This window comes from Brachypodium distachyon, chromosome 1 (assembly GCF_000005505.3).
Source record: "Brachypodium distachyon strain Bd21 chromosome 1, Brachypodium_distachyon_v3.0, whole genome shotgun sequence".
In the NCBI taxonomy this organism is placed as follows: domain Eukaryota; kingdom Viridiplantae; phylum Streptophyta; class Magnoliopsida; order Poales; family Poaceae; genus Brachypodium; species Brachypodium distachyon.
The window spans coordinates 64,075,890-64,096,874 of NC_016131.3; the positions used below are offsets into that span (position 1 = coordinate 64,075,890).

General features: G+C 44.2%; 2 protein-coding genes and 1 non-coding gene across 5 annotated transcripts; 2 read left to right on the plus strand and 1 right to left on the minus strand.

Moving 5' to 3' along the window:
• Positions 1–1,447: 1,447 nt before the first annotated feature.
• TRNAA-AGC lies at positions 1,448–1,520 on the plus strand. The gene has a single exon. It is a non-coding gene; the product is annotated as a tRNA-Ala (tRNA).
• Positions 1,521–1,781: 261 nt separating this feature from the next.
• Positions 1,782–2,780, plus strand: LOC100828860. Its single transcript, XM_003561656.4, has 4 exons — positions 1,782–1,935; positions 2,036–2,109; positions 2,233–2,458; positions 2,547–2,780. The coding sequence occupies exons 1-4, from the start codon at positions 1,809–1,811 to the stop codon at positions 2,687–2,689; spliced, it is 570 nt and encodes a 189-aa protein (XP_003561704.2). The 5' UTR covers positions 1,782–1,808; the 3' UTR covers positions 2,690–2,780.
• Positions 2,781–2,958: 178 nt separating this feature from the next.
• LOC100829458 lies at positions 2,959–14,542 on the minus strand. 3 transcript variants are annotated; one of them, XM_010230419.3, is made up of 21 exons: positions 14,407–14,542; positions 14,078–14,245; positions 13,834–13,968; positions 11,996–12,292; positions 11,753–11,814; positions 10,625–11,341; positions 10,478–10,523; positions 9,244–9,336; positions 9,105–9,160; positions 8,897–9,005; positions 8,220–8,434; positions 8,051–8,114; positions 6,616–6,789; positions 5,525–6,514; positions 5,345–5,419; positions 5,139–5,213; positions 4,506–4,844; positions 3,781–4,041; positions 3,651–3,692; positions 3,476–3,538; positions 2,959–3,281 (listed from the first exon to the last, which is right to left on the minus strand). In XM_010230419.3, the coding sequence occupies exons 2-21, from the start codon at positions 14,150–14,152 to the stop codon at positions 3,192–3,194; spliced, it is 3,978 nt and encodes a 1,325-aa protein (XP_010228721.1). In that variant the 5' UTR covers positions 14,153–14,245; positions 14,407–14,542; the 3' UTR covers positions 2,959–3,191. The 3 variants fall into 3 exon arrangements, with proteins under 3 accessions (XP_010228721.1, XP_014752820.1, XP_024312432.1); XM_014897334.2 differs by having other exon boundaries at positions 14,078–14,175; positions 14,407–14,464; XM_024456664.1 differs by lacking the exon at positions 14,407–14,542 and adding an exon at positions 14,310–14,328 and having other exon boundaries at positions 14,078–14,175.
• Positions 14,543–20,985: the final 6,443 nt, after the last annotated feature.

A 20,985-nucleotide genomic window follows, 5' to 3' on the forward strand; every position in this document is an offset into this window, starting at 1 on the left:
CTTTGAGTGTGGCACAGGAGGAGGACCAGCTGCGCGCCGGAAAAGCCTTGGGCCTAATTGCCCGATCGGTGCATAGGAAAATAGTTTTACCAAGAAATTATGAAAACGGAATCTCTTTTGCGCTTAAATCGCCTTGCCAGCTTTTCCGCTGGTGCTGTGCTGTGATGAAAGGCTTCTTCGCTGCTCTATCCTTTTTATGGCTTCTGAGCCAAGTCATTTTGCCTGGCTGGATGGATCCGTTTTACATGCGTGCTGTGCTGTGATGGTCTCCGAGTTTCCCTGTTTTAATAGGGGCGTGGCCTTATCGCCGTATAGTCTCATGATGGAATTCCCTGACGGATGTGGAACGTATTGAAAGCGAAGGCTCTGACGCAATCATCAGGGCTTGTCTCCCTCTCTGCTCGCGTGCTCGGACCGTAAGCATGAACGTGTCGTTACCGAATTGGTCTGATTCTCTTAGGCCAGGTGTGACCGGCCTAGGCCCAGTAGGCCCAGTAGCCTGTTTTAATCTTCTGCTGCTTCGTCTAGGCCGTAATAATATTGAGCTGTTGATTCTAAAATAAAAAAATATATTGAGCTGTTCGTAGCAGCAGCTTCACCAAAACTGAAACATATCTGTTCATGAACGAAGATTGAAGAAAAACGTTGTTATATCAATCCATCCAGAAAGCTTACAAAATGAATCAAACTAATATAGTTAGAAAAATGCACCAAACTAAATGAAACAGGTCATTTGGGGAACATGGTACCCAAGTGGCCAAATGACCTATTTTTTTGCGCAGAGATACCCAAATGAGCTGTTTACACTAGATTTTGTTCAATATTTTTTTGCGAAAGAAATGCTGGACTGGCATTTCTTTCTGTATTAAAGATTTACATTAGTGCTAAGTATTACATTATTCAGTTCAATAGAACAAGAAAAATCACCGGTAAACAAGAGTATTTTTTCTTATTTGAGTGGACGATAAACAAGAGTAGCACCAAGGCTGGTCATAGTGGACGATAAACAAGAGTTACTACCTACACAGTAGGTAGTAACATATATGTGATGTCATGTATTATGTTATTTATTAATTTGTAGACTCATCTTGACTTGATTTGTATCATGTTATGGTAACATATCTAGTTATCACAAACATCTCTTTCCTCATTAATAACATGCCACATCACTAAATTTGCTTAGTTGTCACTTATGTTACCATCTATGTTACTCCCACTACGAGCAGCCTAATGTTGTTGGCTGACGAGTTGATTGACAAATGAGATTCATTTCAGGGCCTTTTTGTTTTTCTGTCAAGTGTCCTGGACTGGGCCTATGGACCCATGATTTAGTCGGTCTGGGAGAGGCGGTACGACGATGGATCGTTTGGGCTTTGACATGTTAATAGTGGGCTGAACTTTGGAATAAAACATTACTATTGGTAGACGTAAAGGAAAATTTGCACAAGGGGATGTAGCTCAGATGGTAGAGCGCTCGCTTAGCATGCGAGAGGCACGGGGATCGATACCCCGCATCTCCAGATCTTTTTACTTGGTTCGCCTTGGTTTTCTTTTGGTATAATACTGCAGTTGCTTCCTTGAGCCTTTTGGTCAGAGAGGATTGGTCGGAGTATTGACGAAACGTATTGTTCTTGCTGCAGTTGCTGTCATCCAGAAGCTAGTGAAAAAAGAAGAGGTTCAGTTTTCAAAAAAAAAGAAAAAAAAAGAAAAGAAGAGGCAGGTGCAGGTTGGTCTGATTTTGCTGTTCCTTTGTTTTTTCTTACTAGTCGTGTCGCTCCCATAATAAACCACCGATCACAGGGTAACACATGGGGTTAATACACACAGAGCTTTTGTTCTCCGCCGTCTCGCCGATGGGCTTCCTCGCCCGCCTGAGCCGCCGCTGGTGCGGCATCGCAGCCGTCATCTGCCTGTGCGCATCCTCCTGCAACCCAGGTGAGCGCGCATGCACGCCGACGTCCGACCCAACGCCTGCACGCGCACATCCACTATAGCTAATTCTTCGTGGTTGACGCGAACTCTCTCTGCGTGGCAGATGTGGCGCCGATAGAGCCGCTGCTCTTGCCGGACGCGCCCGCGAGGTCGCTGCAGTGCTTCGAGGACGGCCAGGTACGCACTGCACTGCGAAGGCTGTTTCTGGGTGTGTCTTTTATTTACCTTTGAGTCGCTTGGGGCTTCGAGTTTGAGCGTTGTCTCGTTCCGTGTCCTCACTGTCCTGGACTCGTGGTGCAGGTGTACGACTGCTGCGAGGACGCGTACCGGCTGAACCCATCGGGGATCATCGGCGTGCCGGTGAGCGCGGTGGACTACTACTGCGGCGGGGCGTGCGTGGTGGAGACGGAGGACGTGCTCAACTGCGTGGCCAGCGCGCTGGACGGCTTCAGGTTCCACAACAGCGCCTCCGTCGAGGGCGTGCGCTACGCCCTCAGGAGGGGATGCAGCCACACCATCAAAAGAGGTGCCTGAACTGCCTGCCCCCTTTTCTTTCTCCTGTCCATGTTTTTCTCGTCATTAGTTTTACATTTACCACGTCCCGTTGCATGCAGGGGACTTCAACGATTTGGAGCCACCAATAGGTGACTACCCGGATATCTACGGTGACTTTGGTAGCGACGGCTACAGGTTTACGGTTCCTCTGAGAATGCTCACCTTTCTAGGTGGCGCATTGCTCCTGGTTCTTAGTCGCTGAATAGTGGCGTTTGTAATTTGTACTGACGTCGCAGGATGATGCTGTTTTGTTTTGGAAAGATTCCTTTTCATGTATCAACGACATTCCACAACACTAACGAACCACATGGGCTGAAATTGTCAGTGGGAAACGAAAATAGACAAACTAACATACAAATTATTATTTTTGAAAACAAACTAGTACCACACAGTTAACGCAGCACAGAACTAGGGAAACGATAACTACACACAACAATGCAGCAGGCAGCCAGGTGCACAAAACAGAACCAGTTTAACCAAATGTGCAGAAATTTACTTCCCGGGAGGAAAATATATCAATTGAGAATTTTCTCGGTACAAACATGTACGGCTCAGTTACTTTCAACCTCCAAACCAATGTTCAACCATCGCATAAAACATATAATTACACATTTCATGCATCGTCTTCGAGGCTTCCAGGAGAATTTCAGAAGAATAAATTGCTACGGCCAAGCAGATCCTAGCAACTAAAAACTGGAACAACATTAGAGATCAACCATCTTCACAAGCTTTGTGTACATAACACGATTATCCCTTGCGGAATTGCTCTCAGCAACAGCAGTCTGTACCAATTCCTGCTCAGAGAAAACTAGACACTGTTAGTTACTAATAAGAAACATAAAAACTAAATCGATTGACACAATATCAAACAAGCTTTTGACTCTTGTGCAGAATGGAAAACAACGCAGAAAACAGATTTAGATAAAGAATTCCTGGAGAATTTCAACAATTAATGACTATGCATGGTAAATAAGAGAAAGTATCTCACCTTCACGTCCTTATTAGACAAAAACTTTCCCAAGTTGTGAACAATGCACTTCAGATCTTCCGCCTGCAGTTGTAAAATAAGGACAATGCAAAATGATGTGCAATAGTAACCAAATGAGGCAAAAAGAGCAACTAGTAATATAGGAACTGCTTAAAGATCTGTGTTAGTATTTTACCTTGATATAACCTACTCTGCTTCGATCGAAGTACCGAAAAGCCTACGAGGTTGAGGAGAAAGAACACACATTAGCAACATTTTAAGTTTTTGTGGCAACTCTTAGTCTCAACATCGAGCAGAACAATTACCTGCAGCAGGTCCTTATCGACCACCTCATTTCTTGGTGAATCTCCTTTCTGCGATAAAGCTGCCTTCCCCTCCTTACTCACTACATTTTCCCCAACTTTTACCAAATCTCCTTTGTCTGCCGTAGCAAATTTGCCCTCCCCTGAAACTGACTTTCCATGGACGCAATCTAATTCTATCTCGTTCCCCACTTTCTTGTTTCCTTTATCTTCTTCTGTTACCTCTTCTGGTTTGACCTCTGTACTGTTCAAATTACCCTCACCCTGCAGCACATGCACAAGTAGACACAGATTACACATAATCAATCTCTTGGCATGGACAAAACAATCAGGTACAACGTAAAGCATGAGAAGGGAAAGCAGGGCAGTAGTCTTATTGGCGTGCCTTCAAATTAAAAAAATTAATCATAAACAGCCTCTACATGAAATTTGAACTATCATGCAATAACCATGGAAGCATGTTGGCTGTAAAAGCTACCGTACACTTTCTTGTAAGTTCTCATGCAAAACACAAATGTAATAATGAAGTATAGTAGCCAAAGCTTCCACACTAGTCGAGGATGAAATAAAAGTAAAGAGTAGGGCCTGATCTCATGGAATTATTTGCTCAAGTATGCTTCATATTAATTGTTGTGATTCAATATTATCAAAAGACAGAACGCCTTATGGATCTCAGCATACAACCATCAATATCTAGTCCATTAAAAGCATGGACAGAGAATGTTAACCTCTTGCTCAGCAGCAGCATCCATGTCCTCATCGTCTTCTTCACACATTTCTACTTCCTCAGGATCTTCTTCATATTCAGAATCGTCATCCATCATTTTCTCTTCTGCCTCAGGTTCATCACGAGCGATGGGTATCTGATCAGTGCTCATCTTTTTCTCAGCATCTTCAATTATCTCATCAATTTTAACTGCACTGTTATTATTAGGGGTACTTTCTGTTTGAGTGTCAATGGTTGTTTTCGATCGCTTTTCTGATGATTTATCGTCTTCCTTCTGTAGATCTTCCTCTCTTGGGCGCTTGAGTTGATTCTTCTTTGTAACATAATGCTTGTGTAGTTTCTGTGAAACAAAACATCAGACCCATGTGGGCAGATAACAGTGCATAAAACCTACTGAACATAATAACGTCTGCCCCTTTTGTTATGAAAACAAGAAAGAACATGATTATGTTCTCCTGATGCTCCAGTACCACAGGAAAAAAAAGGCCAAACACAGGTACGATATCTCAACTGCTCAGCAGACCACATCCTCACAATGCCACAGTTCAGACAATTACCAGTAAAGCAGATGTAGTATTAAGGTATGATATTATGCTTATGCTAAGAAAGTGTCAGCGGACCTAAAGAAATTTACCTCAAGAAAAGACAGGATAATGCAGCCCATTCTAAATTGAAGCATTTCACTGAACGACTCAGCAAACAAAGAAAGCTGAAAAAAGAAATAGGAGCATATAGCATATATCAATGTCAAGCTACATGAGCATCACAACAAAATAATAAATTGTATTCCGCAAAGTGCAATCAAATCACAAGCAAGGTAGTGGTCCATTTGTTATATACCTCAAATACAGAGTCCTCTGTGTCATTGGTTGTGTAGTCTAGTAGACCATCCAATGAAAGGGATATTGAACGGAGCTGCAAAATAGAACTGGTTCAGGGAAATATTTTGCACCTTTTAAGAACTTCTATGAATCATAAGACTATGTGAAATAAAAAGGAATTACAGCACACAAGGCATACTTTGGACTCTTTACTCTTTTTAGTCTGCAAAATGAGTCCCGGATGCTTAGGAGGTTCATCAGATTTCTTCTTTTCTCTGACATCTTTAAGCGACTTTTGTTTTGGATCCTTCTTCAGGTCTTTACTCCTTTTCTCCTTATCATCCTTTGTGTTATCTTTTGTTTCATCTCCCCCATCCTTATTTATATCTTTCCCTTTCAATAACTCATGTCCAGTAACCTTATCTCCATTTAATTTTTGATTCTCAGTATCAGGCTTTTCTTCTTTTTTCTGATCTGAAATCTCTCTGGGGGCAATTTTCGACACTTCTGCCAGCTTAATTTGTGAATTTCCAGCATCAGTTAAGCTTTCATTCTTTTCTTGTTGAAGCTCCGCTCCTTGAGTTATTTCAGCAGGTACAGGAGGTGTGCTCAAATTGGATCCTGAAGCAGGAATTTTCCTCTTAACAATCCTTCGAATAACTTTCTTCTTCCCAGATTTCTTGGTGTCAGGCTGCTGACTAATGCTGGCTCCAACCTTTTCTTTACTAACATCCTCAGTTGTCTGCTTAATCGACTCTTCCACAGTTTGGTTCACAGCTTCAGCAGCTTGCTTTCCACGAACCACTTTTCTGAGAACCTTCTTTATTACTTTCCTTCGTATAGGCTTTTTATCCTCGCCAGCACGATCAACAGAGGCATCACCAGACATATTTCCTTGAAAATCCTCCCCCTTATTAGGTTCCTCAACTTTAGCAAGCTCTTTCCCATCATTCTCAGCAAGCTTTGTCTCTCCATTTTTGCCCTGTTCATCCATTTTAGTATCAACTTTCTCGATTTTGGTAGCATCCTTGGCAATATCACCCTCCTTTAAATGACCTTCGTCTGTTCCTTTCTTTTGCTCCGTGCCCTCCATTAAATGACCATCATCTGTTCCTTTCTTTTGCTCCTTGCCCTCCTTTAAATGACCATCATCTGTTCCTTTCTTTTGTTCCTTTGCATCACAAGGCACCTAAAATATGGCAGCCACAAAATAGAGTTGTTAGTACTGAATGAGGGTTAAAAAATAATAGAAGTGTGCTGCTACAAAATGTCAACCATGATAGGACAAACCTTTTCATTTTTTATAGCAAGTTTTTCCCTGTCTGCTTTTGATTTTATGTATCCAATCCAAGTGCATTTCCATAAATCTACTGAAGGTACACACTCTGAAAGATTTGGTACAAACAGTACAGTGATCTCTTTATGACTAAAGAGTCCATCTTTGCCAATTCTGTTGTAATGAACCTGCAAATGAATAAACACGTCATGTCTATTATGATGATTTCAGCAATGGTATTCTGTAAATGTGCAGTGACAATTATATGCAAAAGCGAAAACTAAATGGACTTCATTATGATTTATGTGCACAAATGCACATAGCCTCATGCCTCATATGAACCCCTCAGTCACTTTATCAGACAGAATTATGAATCATGATGTCACTTATACTAACAAACATATTTCTACTTGCAGTTTCCAACAGACACATCCGGCAATATTTTCATGTATAGTTTCTACAAAAAATATTTCTACTTATTTATATATTTTATTTGTGATGTCATAACAGCGTAAAGACAATTACTACACCGTATTTTCAATTTCTGGACTAAATTTTTATTGTGACATCATAATCCAACAAATACTTTAGGCTTTACACCTTGCACGTTATTTTTATATTTCGATCTTTTTTTAACTTAGACTATATACTATCCATTCCTTCTGGAATATATAGCCAATGAAATATCAGTCGTAGACAGACAACCAGACCAACAACCCTAGTTCCTGGTAGTGCTTTCATGACGGTCATCTGCCGCCTCACAAACTCCTCAATCGTCACCCAGCAGTCACTGCTGCCCCATAACCCTACACCTTAGAAACCTGCCGCCACGTCCCTGCTTGAAGGCAAACACAGCGGCAATGGTCGAACCTTGCTGCCTCTCTGCTCCTCCCAGCCAATCGCCACCACTCCACCTAGAGACGAGCCCACGGCAAGGCTTGACCGGAGGAAAGCACAAAGACAAAAACAATGGGCAGACGCATGAAAGGCCAAGCTGCGGAGATACCCCTGATCCTGGTTAGGCTCCGCCTGCGATTCGATATTTCAGTTCAATTGAAATCCACTACTCGGGGTGAAACTCCAATCTAGATCTATCAATCAGGATAAGGGTTCGAAGCCCATTCCACAGATCACCTACTCCGATAACTATGCTGCACCCTCACCACCAACCAAGTTGAGTCCTTTTCATTCCAAATTTAGATGCTCATCTCTTCTATGAAGAAGAGAGGTCCTCCTAGGAATTCTTGAGGAAAAGAACATAGCACAGATCACGGTTTCACAAACACTGTTGCATTGCTAACATCCATTTTAGTATGTTGTCTTATTATTTCAATCTGATGGCATGCAAAGTAGTTTCCATTTTAGCACAGATCATGGTTTCACAAGCATGGTTTCCTTAAATGAAGAACGTTTGCAAAGTTCAAAGTGCTACAAAGAATTCAGATGTACCTCAAGGAAATGATTCCAGTGTGTGCATTTAGATAGATCAACCTGAACCAGTTCTTTAACAAATCTGTACAAGTATAGTGAATTTTAGCATAATTGCTAGTTCAAGAGATAAAATCAATTTCAATAGAACTGCAGATCATCCATCGTGCATTATTTGAGAATTATATACCTGATTGCGGTTCGAATCAAGCAAGAGCAGTCAACTAATGGATCTCCACCATCTATTGTGGCATTCCAAGGACCTCCGATTGCAATAAGTGCACGATCCTTCTTAAGGACAGCAAATTTTAAGACATTATTCCAGTGCGCAATCCGTTCCTCAGCACTCCTCAAAGAACATATATCAGCAAAAGCACCATTGCTCATGCCACTCATCAAGAGAACCTGTACAACATGTCAAAATCATCAGAATAAGAGTACTAACACAATTTGGCAACATTCCAAAATTTGAAGAACCTCATAAATGGACAAACAGTACATCCTAAGAATCTTGACATGCCATGTCAGGATCTTGTTTTGCCACATGAAAGATATACATAGTAACCAAATTCTGTTATAACCTATTTAAATGAGAATTTCTGACCCAAAAATGGGGAACCTATTCTAATGCCTTTGGATAATGCAGTTATGCAGTACCACAATTTCAGCACTGAATAGATTTGCTAGCTACACAAGATGGTCAGAAGATTATACAAACATGAGTGCAATTCCAACAGCATGTGTGCCACATTATTCCTACAAATATTTATATAGGATCTACAATTGTGCATGAATACAAAGCACTCAGAATAAGGAACTCGATCTAGTCCATACTTCGAAATAATACAAAAAAGACGGGACACAAACCTTTGCATTCCAAATGGTGTCTGAGGAGTTGGCGCTATATGATTTCTCTGAAGACAAAACCGTTCTTTCATCAAACTTACCATCCACTTCATGAATGTCATGCTCCAAACTGTTACATGACAATAATAACACAGTTACATATTCCTCTTACAATGAAAAATACTCACTTGGGCAGCCATCATATATGTGGCGCAAATTAAAATCATACCTGACTGGTGTACGCATGGAAAGATTAAGATTTTCTCTGGGCCAGTTGAAAACAACCTATAACACAATAAATCACAGATGAGAATACCAGAATCCTATGGTTCCGCATTTGAAAAAAGAAGTGATTGATATAATCAAACCTTAGAAACATCTGGAGAAATCGTTAGTCTAGGATATCGCTTTGCCAAAGATAAATAGTCCCTCTCAGCATCCACCAGGCGAAATGGAAGGATCTGTACAGGAAGAAAGCTAATTTGCATCAAATTCATAATAGGCAGTGAACCAAAAGTACCACATAACTGTGCACAAAAAGGTTGTAGTATCCGATTGCATAAAGAAGGGAGACAAATGGAGAACAGGAAACAGATTTGTCCACTATTGCACCAAAATGTCCGCCAGAGTACAATCTAAGGAGTAAGGTGGGGATGGTCATCGAATTGGAGAGAGAAAACATCTCAGCATTTTTCATATCACAAGGAGCGAAAAGCAATATCTTGGTACCAGATAAGCGAAACGGCTAAGAGAAATTACTTCGAATTGGAGAGAGAAAACATCTTAGCATTTTTCATATGACAAGGAGCGAAAAGTAATATCTTGGTACCAGATAAAGCGAAACGGTCAAGAGAAATGCTGAAAAAAGGATCAGTGACAATGGATGGATAACTGGAACTCGAGAAACAAAAAGGACCAAATAGTTCCACATGTATGTGCAGAGACAAAGGTGCAACAAACATCTGGCTTCAGAAGGACAAGAATAGGTTGATTTGTGGGGAAGATCTTCGAATCGGAGAGATATAACTTCTCAGGATTTTTCATTTCATAATGAGGGGAATGCAATGTCTTTGATTCCAGATAAAGGGAAACGGCTACTAGAAATACTGAAACAAGGATAAGTGATGATGGAATAACTGGAACTCCAGAAACAAAAAGAACCAAATAGTTCCACATGTGTGTGCAGAGGCAAAGGTGCAAAAAGGAACTGGTTCCAGAAGGACAAGAATCAGCGGGGTTTGTAGGGATGGTCTTCAAATTGGAGAGAGGAGGGAATGGTCTTCGAATTGGAGAGAAATAACACCTCAAGATTTTTCATATCATGAGGGAAAAGCAATGTCTTTGGTACCAGATAAAGGGAATCAACTACTAGAAGTGCTGAAAAAGAATCAGTGATGATGGAATAACGGGAACTCCGGAAACAAAAAGCACCAAATGGTTCCACAAATGTGTGCAAAGACAAAGGTGCAACAAAGAACTGTCTTCAGAAGGACAATAATGAGGGGGCTTCAAGACTGAGAGCACAACTAGGAGACTTAGTAAATCCCTGTCAATCAATAGATTGGAGCAACAACAATGTGACAAGCACAACTATTCGTTTACCTTGCAAATATATTCTCTCTTTATTTGTTTAACAGGTGAACGATGCCTTCAGAACAACAAATAAAAGGGTTAGTTATATAGACTGCACCAAAGACGAACCAGTAACCAGCTGCATCCACAAAGCACAGACAAAACATGGAGGTCCACCTATGCACAGCATCGCGTCGAGGTGAAAGTTGTCGCAAAGGCTTCTCAGATTTAACAGAAGAAGAACATCGCCGTTCACCAAGTGTCCTTGGTGGAGTGCGCTCCCGCCTTGGAACAAGCACATGCTTCCTGTCCCGCACCTTCTCCCGACGCTCACGGAGACGTTCTCTTTCTCGTTCACGTTCCCTTTCACGCTCCCTTTGTCTTTCACGCTCCCGTTCCCTGTCTCGCTCTCTTTCCAAATCCATTTCACGGTCTCGTAGCTCTTGTTCCCGTTCCCACTCCCTTTCCTTTTCCCTTTCCCACAAAAAGTCCCTTCGACGCTCATCGTCCCTTATATCCAGTTCACGGCGATAACCAACCCGATCCCCTGCTCGCTCATCAACCATGGAGATGCCTGGATGTACATGTGGTAAGATGCTATCTCGGTAATCAGACTCTGAAGATGCATGCAGCAAGCTCTTCCCTGAAGCATAGTCATGGCCAGGGGGCAGACCCACCCCATATCCACTGCTCGATGATCCTTGGCCGTAGACAAGGCTGTCCATGTTTGTCCTATGAGTTCCCCCCAACACTGAAGCTGGCTGTTGGACACCATATGGGACAGATCCAGGAATAGACAAGCTGTGATGATCGGCTTCAACTCTTCCATATGCACCAACTTCCAGGGATCCATGATGGATTGGACCGGTCCTTCCTGCAAAGTAATCGGCTTGTCTGCCAGAAATGCATACTTTACTCAGTGCATGGGCTTTTGTTGTGGTGATAGATACTAAGGTCGATAGTTTGGTACTAACTAGTTTTATAAGGCTATAAAGAAAAGAAAAAAAAGCTTATGAAACTTAGTCATAGGGCAGGTGTCCAGAACAAGCCATTTTCATTCATTTGAGGCATCAGTTTAAGTGATATATCATGACATAATTATAATACTCCCTCCGTCCCATATTAAGTGCCGGAAAATATTACATGTATCTAGACGTATTTTAGTATATAGATACGTCCATATTTAGACAAATTTAGGTCACTTAATATGTGACGGAGGTAGTAGTAACGATAGCAGAAGTAGTAATAATATGAAGCAAAAACCTGCGGCAAAAATTTGTATAACCTTACAATGAGCTAACATACCGTATATCAGAACCAGGCTGCAGTTGGGTGTTTATAGGCTGCTGATGGCGTGCTGATGAAACCTAAGAATTTCAACACCATTTCAATAATGAGAACTAATGAATTGTCATAGAGAAATGAGAACAGAATGGTACTCTGCAAGTGGGAAGACGCAGTCAAGAAACTGTGATCACGTGAAACACATAATTCCATATTGTTAAAAGTATAGCATGTGTGTGTGTGTAGAGAGAGAGAGAGAGAGACCTGATGGCTTCCAGGAATATGATCAGGATATTTTCTATCCAAATCAACGAGGCCCTCTCGCCTGCCGATATTAGTTGACTGTTCACCGTATATCCTTCTCTCCAATTCATAATCAGCATTGTACTGGCCTAGCTTTGGTGCATATCCACATGAAGCTAGATAGTCATCATTTGGTCTTCCCAGGCTGGACCCAACAGCTGCAGATGAGAATTTTGACGGCTCGGAAAGCGCCGTTTGATGAGCTTGCAGGCTGGGAAGACCAGAAGAACCAGGACCATTGCCAGCAAGTCCACCAACCTGTAATACATATTAGCAGAATATTCAATTAGCATATTCTGCAACACTTAATCATCTAACGGCGGTTGTTTCTCCCTTGTTTAATTCTAATTTGGGAGAAACTTCACCTCATGTTATCAGGTACAAAAATTGAGAACACTAAAAAACTAACGGTTATGAAATTAGTTTGACATGAAGCTCAACTTCAGAAAAGCTGAAGTAAATTTTCAGCTGATTATTTAGTATAAGCAGAGTGAGGGAAGTCATAAATGTTCTCAGGGTTGCAGCATACAATCTCCTGAGTCCTGGTCACACGAAGTCATAAAACAAATCATGCTTGACCAGAACTATGTGGTGAACATGAGTGGAGGTGGGGGAAGAAGAGAACTTAAGGAGGATAAAGTTGTCATCCTCCATAGTCTTCATGTAGATTGGTTGAGAGCGTGCTGATAACATGGTGGTAAGACCCCTCGTGTTGGGGCTGCCAACCAGGGCTCGAACCCTGGTTCTCACAAAATAAAGGCCTCTCACTGAATTAGTTCCCTGAACCAGGGCTCGAACTCTGGGCCTTTCCTCGACCTAAAAAAGCCTTCTGGGTGTTTCTACCCATAAGAGTCAAGTTTTTTTTCATGTAGACTGGTACCTATAGACCTTATGCAAATAATGACAACACGAACTCAGGATGTTGAATCTCACCCAGCTTCAGCTTCTGTTGTGTGGATCAACAGCTTATGTTGGGAGATGGCATAAGTTGCCCATTGGATAGAAGAGAGAGTTAGTAATGAAAAGTTGAAGATCATGGCAGACAAGATCATACAAAGGTTAGGCTTCACAAGATAGAACTATAAGAGCAGTATAGCTGGTAAACATTTATTCTTTTGTTCCTTAAATACTGTAGGGTCAAGCTTTATTTGTTAAGATTATCCAACAGAGCTGTTTTAAGTTTCTGGATTATGTGCAAAAGTTATCTGCCTACTTCTAATAGAAAATGATCGTTAGGTGTAGACATTGTTACCAAAAATGGCATGAACTCCACATTTTCCTCACAATTTGAATTATCCCCCTTCCATAGAAAAGATAAAGGGCGTAAATCGGTGGATTATTGAAATATATTAAATTCCTTCTATCTACCTAGTGATTCTTTCCGTGGATAAGACAAAGTTATACGAGAACATTAACGGGCCTAATCCAGTTCAGGATCCAGGTGGGTCTTGAAATATACCGGCAAGTTTTATTTATTTATCTATAACCAATGATGCCAGCCACTAGCTTTAACATTGGCCAAACCTCTCTTATGGCAGACGTCCACGTGGATCCAATTTAATTCCTAAAGGATGTCTCATATGCGATGGAACTGGAATGGTAGCTAACACGTTGGTTATTTACCTCTACTTCAGGCCACACATTTGGTATATACAAGGACAACACAAACCGACAAATGATAACTCGGTCAATTACACACGTGTAACATCAATGAGCAGGTAGCAACATTAGGAAACAAATTTAATTGCATCCAGACGACAAACTGAAAAGGAACACAAATGAGGGATGGAGTTAACCACCTTCTGCGCGCCATAAACCGCAGCGTAGGCTCCTCCGTATTGCCCCACAGTTCCCGGTGCAGTGTTACCGCCAAACCGAGCACCATCAGTGCCGACAGACGCTGCCGTAGAGGTTACATATCCACCGCTGCCAAGCTGCCAAAACCCAACAAGAATGGCGCAAGTGTTTGCACGATATAAGAATCTTGCAACATCAACCTAGAGTTATCAATCTAAGATCCGACGAGTTTTCAGAGTGACTTACGATTTTGCCGTACGCTTGCTGCGCTCCGTACTGTGGAGGCTGGCCGTAGGGATTGGGCCCTTTCTTCGGAAACATTGCGGATGCGACCGCCTACGGTCCTGTGGATCACAGGACCCGAGTGAAATACCTCCCAGAAGCAAGCAAGGGCACACGGCACCAGCAAAACAGCTACACACAAGCGTCTGAGGTGAGAAAAAAACCCTAGAAATGACATCAGCGACATCAGACATACAGCAACCGATCCACGGGCGAAGGACCCAGTAGGGCAAGGTACGTGGGGTGATGAGAGGAAAACGGTCGGGAGCGATAGAATCGAAGGGGCGATCAACCTGCGGCGGCGGCGCTTGCGCTAATGGAATCCACAATCCAGTCGTGCGCGAGGAGGAAGACGACGAAGGGTGGGGCGCTCCGCGGCGAGAAAATAAATAGGGTTTTAGGGTTAGGGGGTGAGTAGAAAAGAAAAAGAGAAGAGATAGATGGGCTCCGGCTATAGCTCCGGCCCAGGGGAAAAGAGGATTGGTACGTTGATGGGCTTAGCTAGTAGGGCTTCCTCCTTAACAGTGTGATTTGGGCCGTTTGGCCAGCCATCGGATGATGAATATGTCCGTCCTGAACAAAGCCGGATCGTTGTAGTTCTAAAAATAAAGACACGGATTGTCCTACTCCCTCCGACCCATGTTACTACCTAGCTATTAGATACAACTAGTGGAAATGCTCGTGCGATGCCACGGGCACGCACAGTTGTCACGACTACTTAAAAGGTGATCGACGGTCCTCCCACGCCGTCGGCGGTGCCGCACGCGCTACGGATTGCAATAAAACTGGGTATGCACATGTGGGTCTGGAAGCAAGCTTACCTTCCAATGTGAGAACGTCGTACGCCAGCATATGGATTAAGCGCAGCATCACAGGATCAACTCCTCAGAATTGTTGTTGTGATCATGTTAATCCAATTCTTTCGCGCACCGTCAATTCGGTATGACATACCACAATCCCACTCAGGAAAGGGAAAAACAAAATGCAAGGGGGGACATCATCTGTATCCAAGGCATATTCTACCAGATTTGGGCAAATACAAAAGCCAAAAATCAAAAACAGAACAGAGCACATTGATGGATAGATAACAGAAACAGTGCACCTCACGAACTGAGGACGAGGGCATGAATATTCCAGTCCAGCGTTGGATTGCAAAACGAAGAAAAGAGAAGAAACAAAAAAGAGACATGCAGTGTTACGATACGCGCATAGGTGTTGAGCTGCATGACAAAACTGGAGAAGTTGTTGTGCTTGAAGTTGTGCGGGAGCACGTCGTGCGCGAAGGTGGAGGCATCCCACACCACGAAGTTGTTGCCGCCGTGGCCCCAGGAAATGACACCATCCAGCTGCGGCTCGCTCACCAGGTCGTATGTCTTTGACAGGAAAGGCGGCAGCTGCGGACCCTGCAGCAGCGCCTCCAGGTGACGAGGCGGTACGCACGACACTGCCAACGGTGGTGGCCGCAAGCGGGGCATAGGCAGCGGTGTGGGGCGAGGGCGAGGAAGAGGAGTGAGGGTCGAGGAGCCTCGGCCCGAGGCGCGCTCCGAACGGGCGGTGAGGAGAGGCCGGCGGCGTCTTGTTCTGGAGGAATAGACAGGGCAGCGACAGAGCCACGCCGCACCCAATCGGCTAGAGCAGAGGTCGAAGAAAGAAAATCGGGGGAGAGTGGAGGATTCCGATTTGGGGCTTACCAGGGGACGGGTGTGGTGGCATCAACGCGCGCGGGCAACGGACGCACAGCGGTGGTGGTGGCCCCTGGCGGCGTGGAATCGGGGCGAGGGAGAGAGGGATCGGGGATGATGGATTGATCGGCCAAGACAGGGGCGGCGTGCGAGGGGAGAGCCGGAGAGGGGATAGGTGCGATGTTGAGTTTGCCCAAAGATCAATCACATGAAGACGCACACGCACAACGATCACACGATATTTGGCCAAGGGCGCGTATCGTGCTCTCTATTTTTCTCTTTATTTCTTTCTCAAATCCCACGGTACAAGCTTCACGTTACAACCTCAGCCTACACGTGTATATATATACCATCTTAGTACAAGAGCACACAGACTAGGACTAGGACTCACGACTTGGACTAATTCCAATCCTAAACACACAAGGAAAGCTTTATGTGAAACTAGCCTGATTACTACTCGGACTAGCGTCGAGTTCAAACTCACCCACGACAGCACTCCTAATCCTATTAGGACTCATACGTACTCAAGATTATGCTAACATGCGAGAGGGAGAGGGGATAGCCGGATAGGGGTCGGGCCGGTCAAGCTGCGTGCGAGAGGGTCGAGCCGCTTTTTTTCCCCGTGCGGTAGCGCAACGTGAGCTATCGCGCGGAAAGGATCGAGGACGTACGTACGGTGACGGCGGCCGTACCATCACCACCAACTCTAATTTAATATAATGGTATAGATAAAACAACGCCCGCGCGTGGCTGCATTATGCAACATCGTCGTCGTCGTCGCCAGTGTCCTCATCGGCCGAGGCGGAGTCGGAGTCGGAGTCCTCCTCCTCGTCGTCGTCTGCGTGCATGGCATCGATGGCGGCATAGTACTCCCTCAAGCCCACCCTCCCCCGCTCCTCAACAGCGTTAGTACGCTCCGAGTTCAGGAACGCGGCCTGGAATTCCCACTCCTCTCGCGCGTCCGCCGCCTCCAGGCCGCACTCGATGATGGTGTAAGCTTCCACCTGGGAAGCCCGCCTCGCGGCACGTTGCTCGCAAGTGTCTAGGATGCGCGACACTTGGAGGACGTGCTGGAGCTCAGGGTCGTTGTCGTCGTCGTCACTGAGGGGTGGCCGGCCTCGGGATGAGGACGGGATGTCGTCCGAGCTCAGGGCAGCGTCGGTTGCCGGCGGTGACGAGGAAGACGGCGCGCGCGCCCACGGCGACCTGCCGAGCTCTCAGACGGGTCGACGCGTTCCTTGCCCTCGTCCTTGGCCATTGCCGCCGGATCGATCGAGAGCTAGCTAGCCAGCCGGCAGAGAGTGGGAAGAGGAGAGAGAGAGCTATACATGAGAGAGATGTGAGTAATGTGAGCCTTGTTCATCTGCACGGGGATATGTATCCACGTACTGAGAGAGTAGTGAGAAGAGGAAGCATCAGTTAATTGAGTGGCAACGTGAAAGATCGGTATGGTCGACTAGAAGGGGGTTGAATAGGTGACTAACAAATTTTAGCCCTTTTTTTTTCTTGAAAGATACAAACACTTAATCTTAGGGCTTAGTAAATTCTCTAAAGTGAATGCAACCCTAGTATGACTGCAATAGCCGAAGCAATAAGATAAACAATATAACTTGCAAAAATGTAAAGGGTTGAAAATGATATCACACGAGAGACGAATTTTTTTCCGGAGTTCCACCTTTTGGGGTAGGTGTACGTCTCCGTTTGGAGGAGTGTTCTACCACAAAGGTAGAGACGCTACAAAGGCTCACTCTATTCTCCTCTCACACCACCACAAAGGCGAGGTGAGCTCCACTAGTGGCTTCCTTGAGGGCGAAGGCCGAACCCTTACAAACTTGACCGAGGCAAAATTTACACAACTCAATTGGAGGCTCCCAATCCAATCCTCGAGCGTCAACACCAAGGAGGAGATCAAGGCAACATCTTCTGTCTATGGTTACCAACAACCCAAGAGAAAAGAAATCCACAAAGCAAACAAGGGGGAATCAAATTTTTGACTTGGTGAAACCCTAGATCTAACTCTTCTCTTCCAATCCTCAAAGAATCAAGGGGATGCTCTATGGAGGGAGATCTAGTAGATTTTGGTGTTCTTGAGAGAGTGGGGGTTGTTCTTGGCTTCAAGCTCGGGCAAAAGACCCGTTGACAAAGGGTTATTTATATGCGGTCCCCAAAATCGAACCGTTATCAACTGCAAACTGCAGACACCGGAAGTTCCGGAGTGCAGCCGGAAGTTCCGTTCATTCAAGGAATAACCGGAAGTTCCGGCTCACGACCGGAAGTTCCGCATTTCCCTTGAAACTGGCCGAGCGCACCCGGAGGTTCAGGCGGAACTTCCGGCCCCTGTAGAGCCAGAGCGCACAATTCAACTTGGAATTTGGTTTTTGATTCTCTCTCAATTTGGATAGGCTTTTTAGTGGGTGCAAAATATATGTTTATGTACGTGAAAGCAATTCACCAATTACCTTTCCTTGTGGATCCCCTCTTAATAGTACGAATGTTTTACGACTCAAATCAAACCTAAAAAGCCGCTAACACCGCTACGCTTCTTTCCATCTTGAGGGTCCACTCATCGTCTTGTGCCAAATTCTTTATAAAATATGAAATGCTTGGCACTCGATTAGATAACACAACATGTTGTCATCACCACCAAAACTATTTCGGAGAGAAATGCCCTTTCACAACGTGTGCACGCGCGTGCGCACATTGCGCGCGAAACCAAAAGTCTATCGATATACCTCTAACGTTTGCTACCTCAAACAGCGACAGAGGTATAAGTGCTCCGTTAATTCGAACGGGAAACCAAGAGCCTGCATAACTACGACACATTAGTTCAACTGAACGTCACATATGTAAACGCGCGTAAAAGTTGATCAGTTAATTCGATCGGGAAACGAAGAGTTTGTATACCTCTGATGTTTGCTCCAGTCGAACGTGTCATAGGTGCCTCGAGTCTGACGTTTCCTCGGTTGGGAAGGGTCAGTGATGTTGTTTTTTTCGATAAAGGGAGCTTTATTGAACTGAGATGTCGCATCAAGAAGATGCACTAAACAGAGTTCGTACCTGATGAAAGGGCATTTCTCTCCTAGTTAATTTTGGTGGTGATGACAACGTGTGTTGTGGACTAATCATGCGTTAATTATTTCAGATTTGATATCAAATAGCGCAAAATGATTCGATGCCCTCAAGTTGGAAAACGAAGAGTAGTGGAGTTTTAGCGGCTTTTTCGGTTATTGAGTCGTAGGAACTCCGTTCTATTAAGAGAGAGTCCACATGGGAAGGTAATGGGTGAATCGCTTTTCACGTACACAAACAAACATCTTGCACCCACATAAAGCCTACCCAAAAAGTGAGAGAGAACCAACTCTAGAGCCTAACTGGCGTGCAGTTGCCCGCTCAGGTCCGGAAGTTCCGGTGGGGTTCCGGTACCCTGGAACTTCCGCCCAACCTCCGGACCAGGTCCGCAACGCTACTGAAATCCATTGTGGATTTCCGGAAGTTGAACCGGAACAGGGTCGGAACTTCTGGTGACCAGCGGAAGTTCCACCCCTGGAACTCGCAGTGCATAACGGTTAGATTTTGGGGAGTCCAGATATATACCCCTTCGTTCCCAACGGGTTTTCTGCCCGAGAACGAAGCAAAGAACAACCCCCTCTCTCCCAAGAACTCCCTAAGCTTCATTCTACTAGATCTCCCTCCATAAAGCTTCCCCCTTGTTGATTATTTGAGGATTGGAGGAGAAGATCTAGATCTAGGGTTTCACCAAGTCACAAAGTTGATTCCTCTTGTTTCTCTTGTGGATTTCATTTCTCTTGGGCATTTGGGAGCCCTAGACGGAAGTGGTTGCCTTGAGCTCTTCCCTTAGGGATTGTGGAGCTTGAGGATTGGATTGGGAGCCTCCAATTGAGTTGTGGAGCTAGCTCCGGTCAAGTTTGTAAAGGTTCGGTCTTCGCCTTCAAGGAAGCCATTAGTGGAGCTCACTCACCTTTGTGGTGCCGTGAGAGGAGAATAGAGTGAGCCTTTGTGGCGTCTCTACCTTTGTGGTAGAGCACTCCTCCAAACGGAGACGTACACCTACCCCAATCGGTGGAACTCCGATGAAATCTTCGTCTCTCGTGTAGTATCCATTCTTACCCTTTACATTCTTGTTATCTAGTTGCTTCGGCTATTGCACTTCATCCTAGGGTTGCATTACCTTTAGAGAATTTAGTAAACCCTAGGTTAAGTGTTTGTATCTTTCTAGAAAAGAAAAAAAAAGATTAAAATTTGTTAGTCGCCTATTCATCCCCCCTCTAGCCGACCATACCAATCTTTCACCTGACCTCTGCATAACAAAGATGCACACAGCGAAAGGGAAATCAAACAAAGCATCAGCGATGTTGCTATCTCTTTGACGATCCTTAGACTAAAACGTCAGCTATAGCTTATGGTTTCTTGTCTCGCCTATAAAAGACCCCGAAGCGGTCGTCTTAGGAAGTAGCAAAACTCACAAACACGCTTCATCAACTATCGAGAGCGCTCGTAGACGCAGTCACGGCCGACCACCTCTTCGTCGCTTTCAGTTGCTGCCTCGCCGTCACAACATGCATGTTGCCTCATCCACTTCTTTTTCGTCGATGACCACTCGATCCGGAAGCTCAATCATGCAGATATCTGACCGAACTCCAACACCATCAGCTCGTTGTCTTTTTTGTATATCCCCATCCTCGTCGTCTTCTTCGTAAGATTACAGAGGTATTCCAAGTAAGAATGGACGATGTACATTTTTTTCTTCATTTCTTCAACTACCTTCTTCACCATCTCTTGATCTTTTCTTTTCCTCTGCCTTCCTTTCTTCTTCCACGGCTTGCTTTTTCTTTCTTCTTCCACAACTTGCTTCTCTTCGTCTTTTCAGATGATCTCCTCTTCTCCATCACCTCAACTACTCCGCGGCACTAGCGATCGACATTTCTATGTGTACACTATCTTGTATGGAATGCAATGAAATGAATTCAATCTTGTATGAAGTGCAATGAAATGTATTCGATCATGCAAAGCAATGAATTGTGTTCGATTTGTATGGATCGGAGCTAGTGCAATTAAATGTATTCGATCAATCTTGTATATGAAGTACTGCAGTGAAATGTATTAGTCGATCTTGTATGCAAAGCAATGAAAAGTGTTCGAACCATCGTTCAATATGAATTTTCATGTTCT

What these genes read in the sequence shown, in the direction of transcription:
- LOC100829458 (XM_010230419.3), bottom strand. Translation starts at nt 14,152, where the DNA reads ATGTTTCCGAAGAAAGGGCCCAATCCCTACGGCCAGCCTCCACAGTAC. An exon ending in ACACCATTTGGAATGCAAAG is followed by an intron (nt 8,435 to 8,896) that starts GTTTGTGTCCCG and finishes CATGTTGTACAG; the next exon opens with GTTCTCTTGATGAGTGGCAT. An exon ending in CAGAGGACTCTGTATTTGAG is followed by an intron (nt 5,214 to 5,344) that starts GTATATAACAAA and finishes TTCTTTTTTCAG; the next exon opens with CTTTCTTTGTTTGCTGAGTC.
- LOC100828860 (XM_003561656.4), top strand. Translation starts at nt 1,809, where the DNA reads ATGGGGTTAATACACACAGAGCTTTTGTTCTCCGCCGTCTCGCCGATG. An exon ending in AGTGCTTCGAGGACGGCCAG is followed by an intron (nt 2,110 to 2,232) that starts GTACGCACTGCA and finishes CTCGTGGTGCAG; the next exon opens with GTGTACGACTGCTGCGAGGA. An exon ending in CAGCCACACCATCAAAAGAG is followed by an intron (nt 2,459 to 2,546) that starts GTGCCTGAACTG and finishes CGTTGCATGCAG; the next exon opens with GGGACTTCAACGATTTGGAG.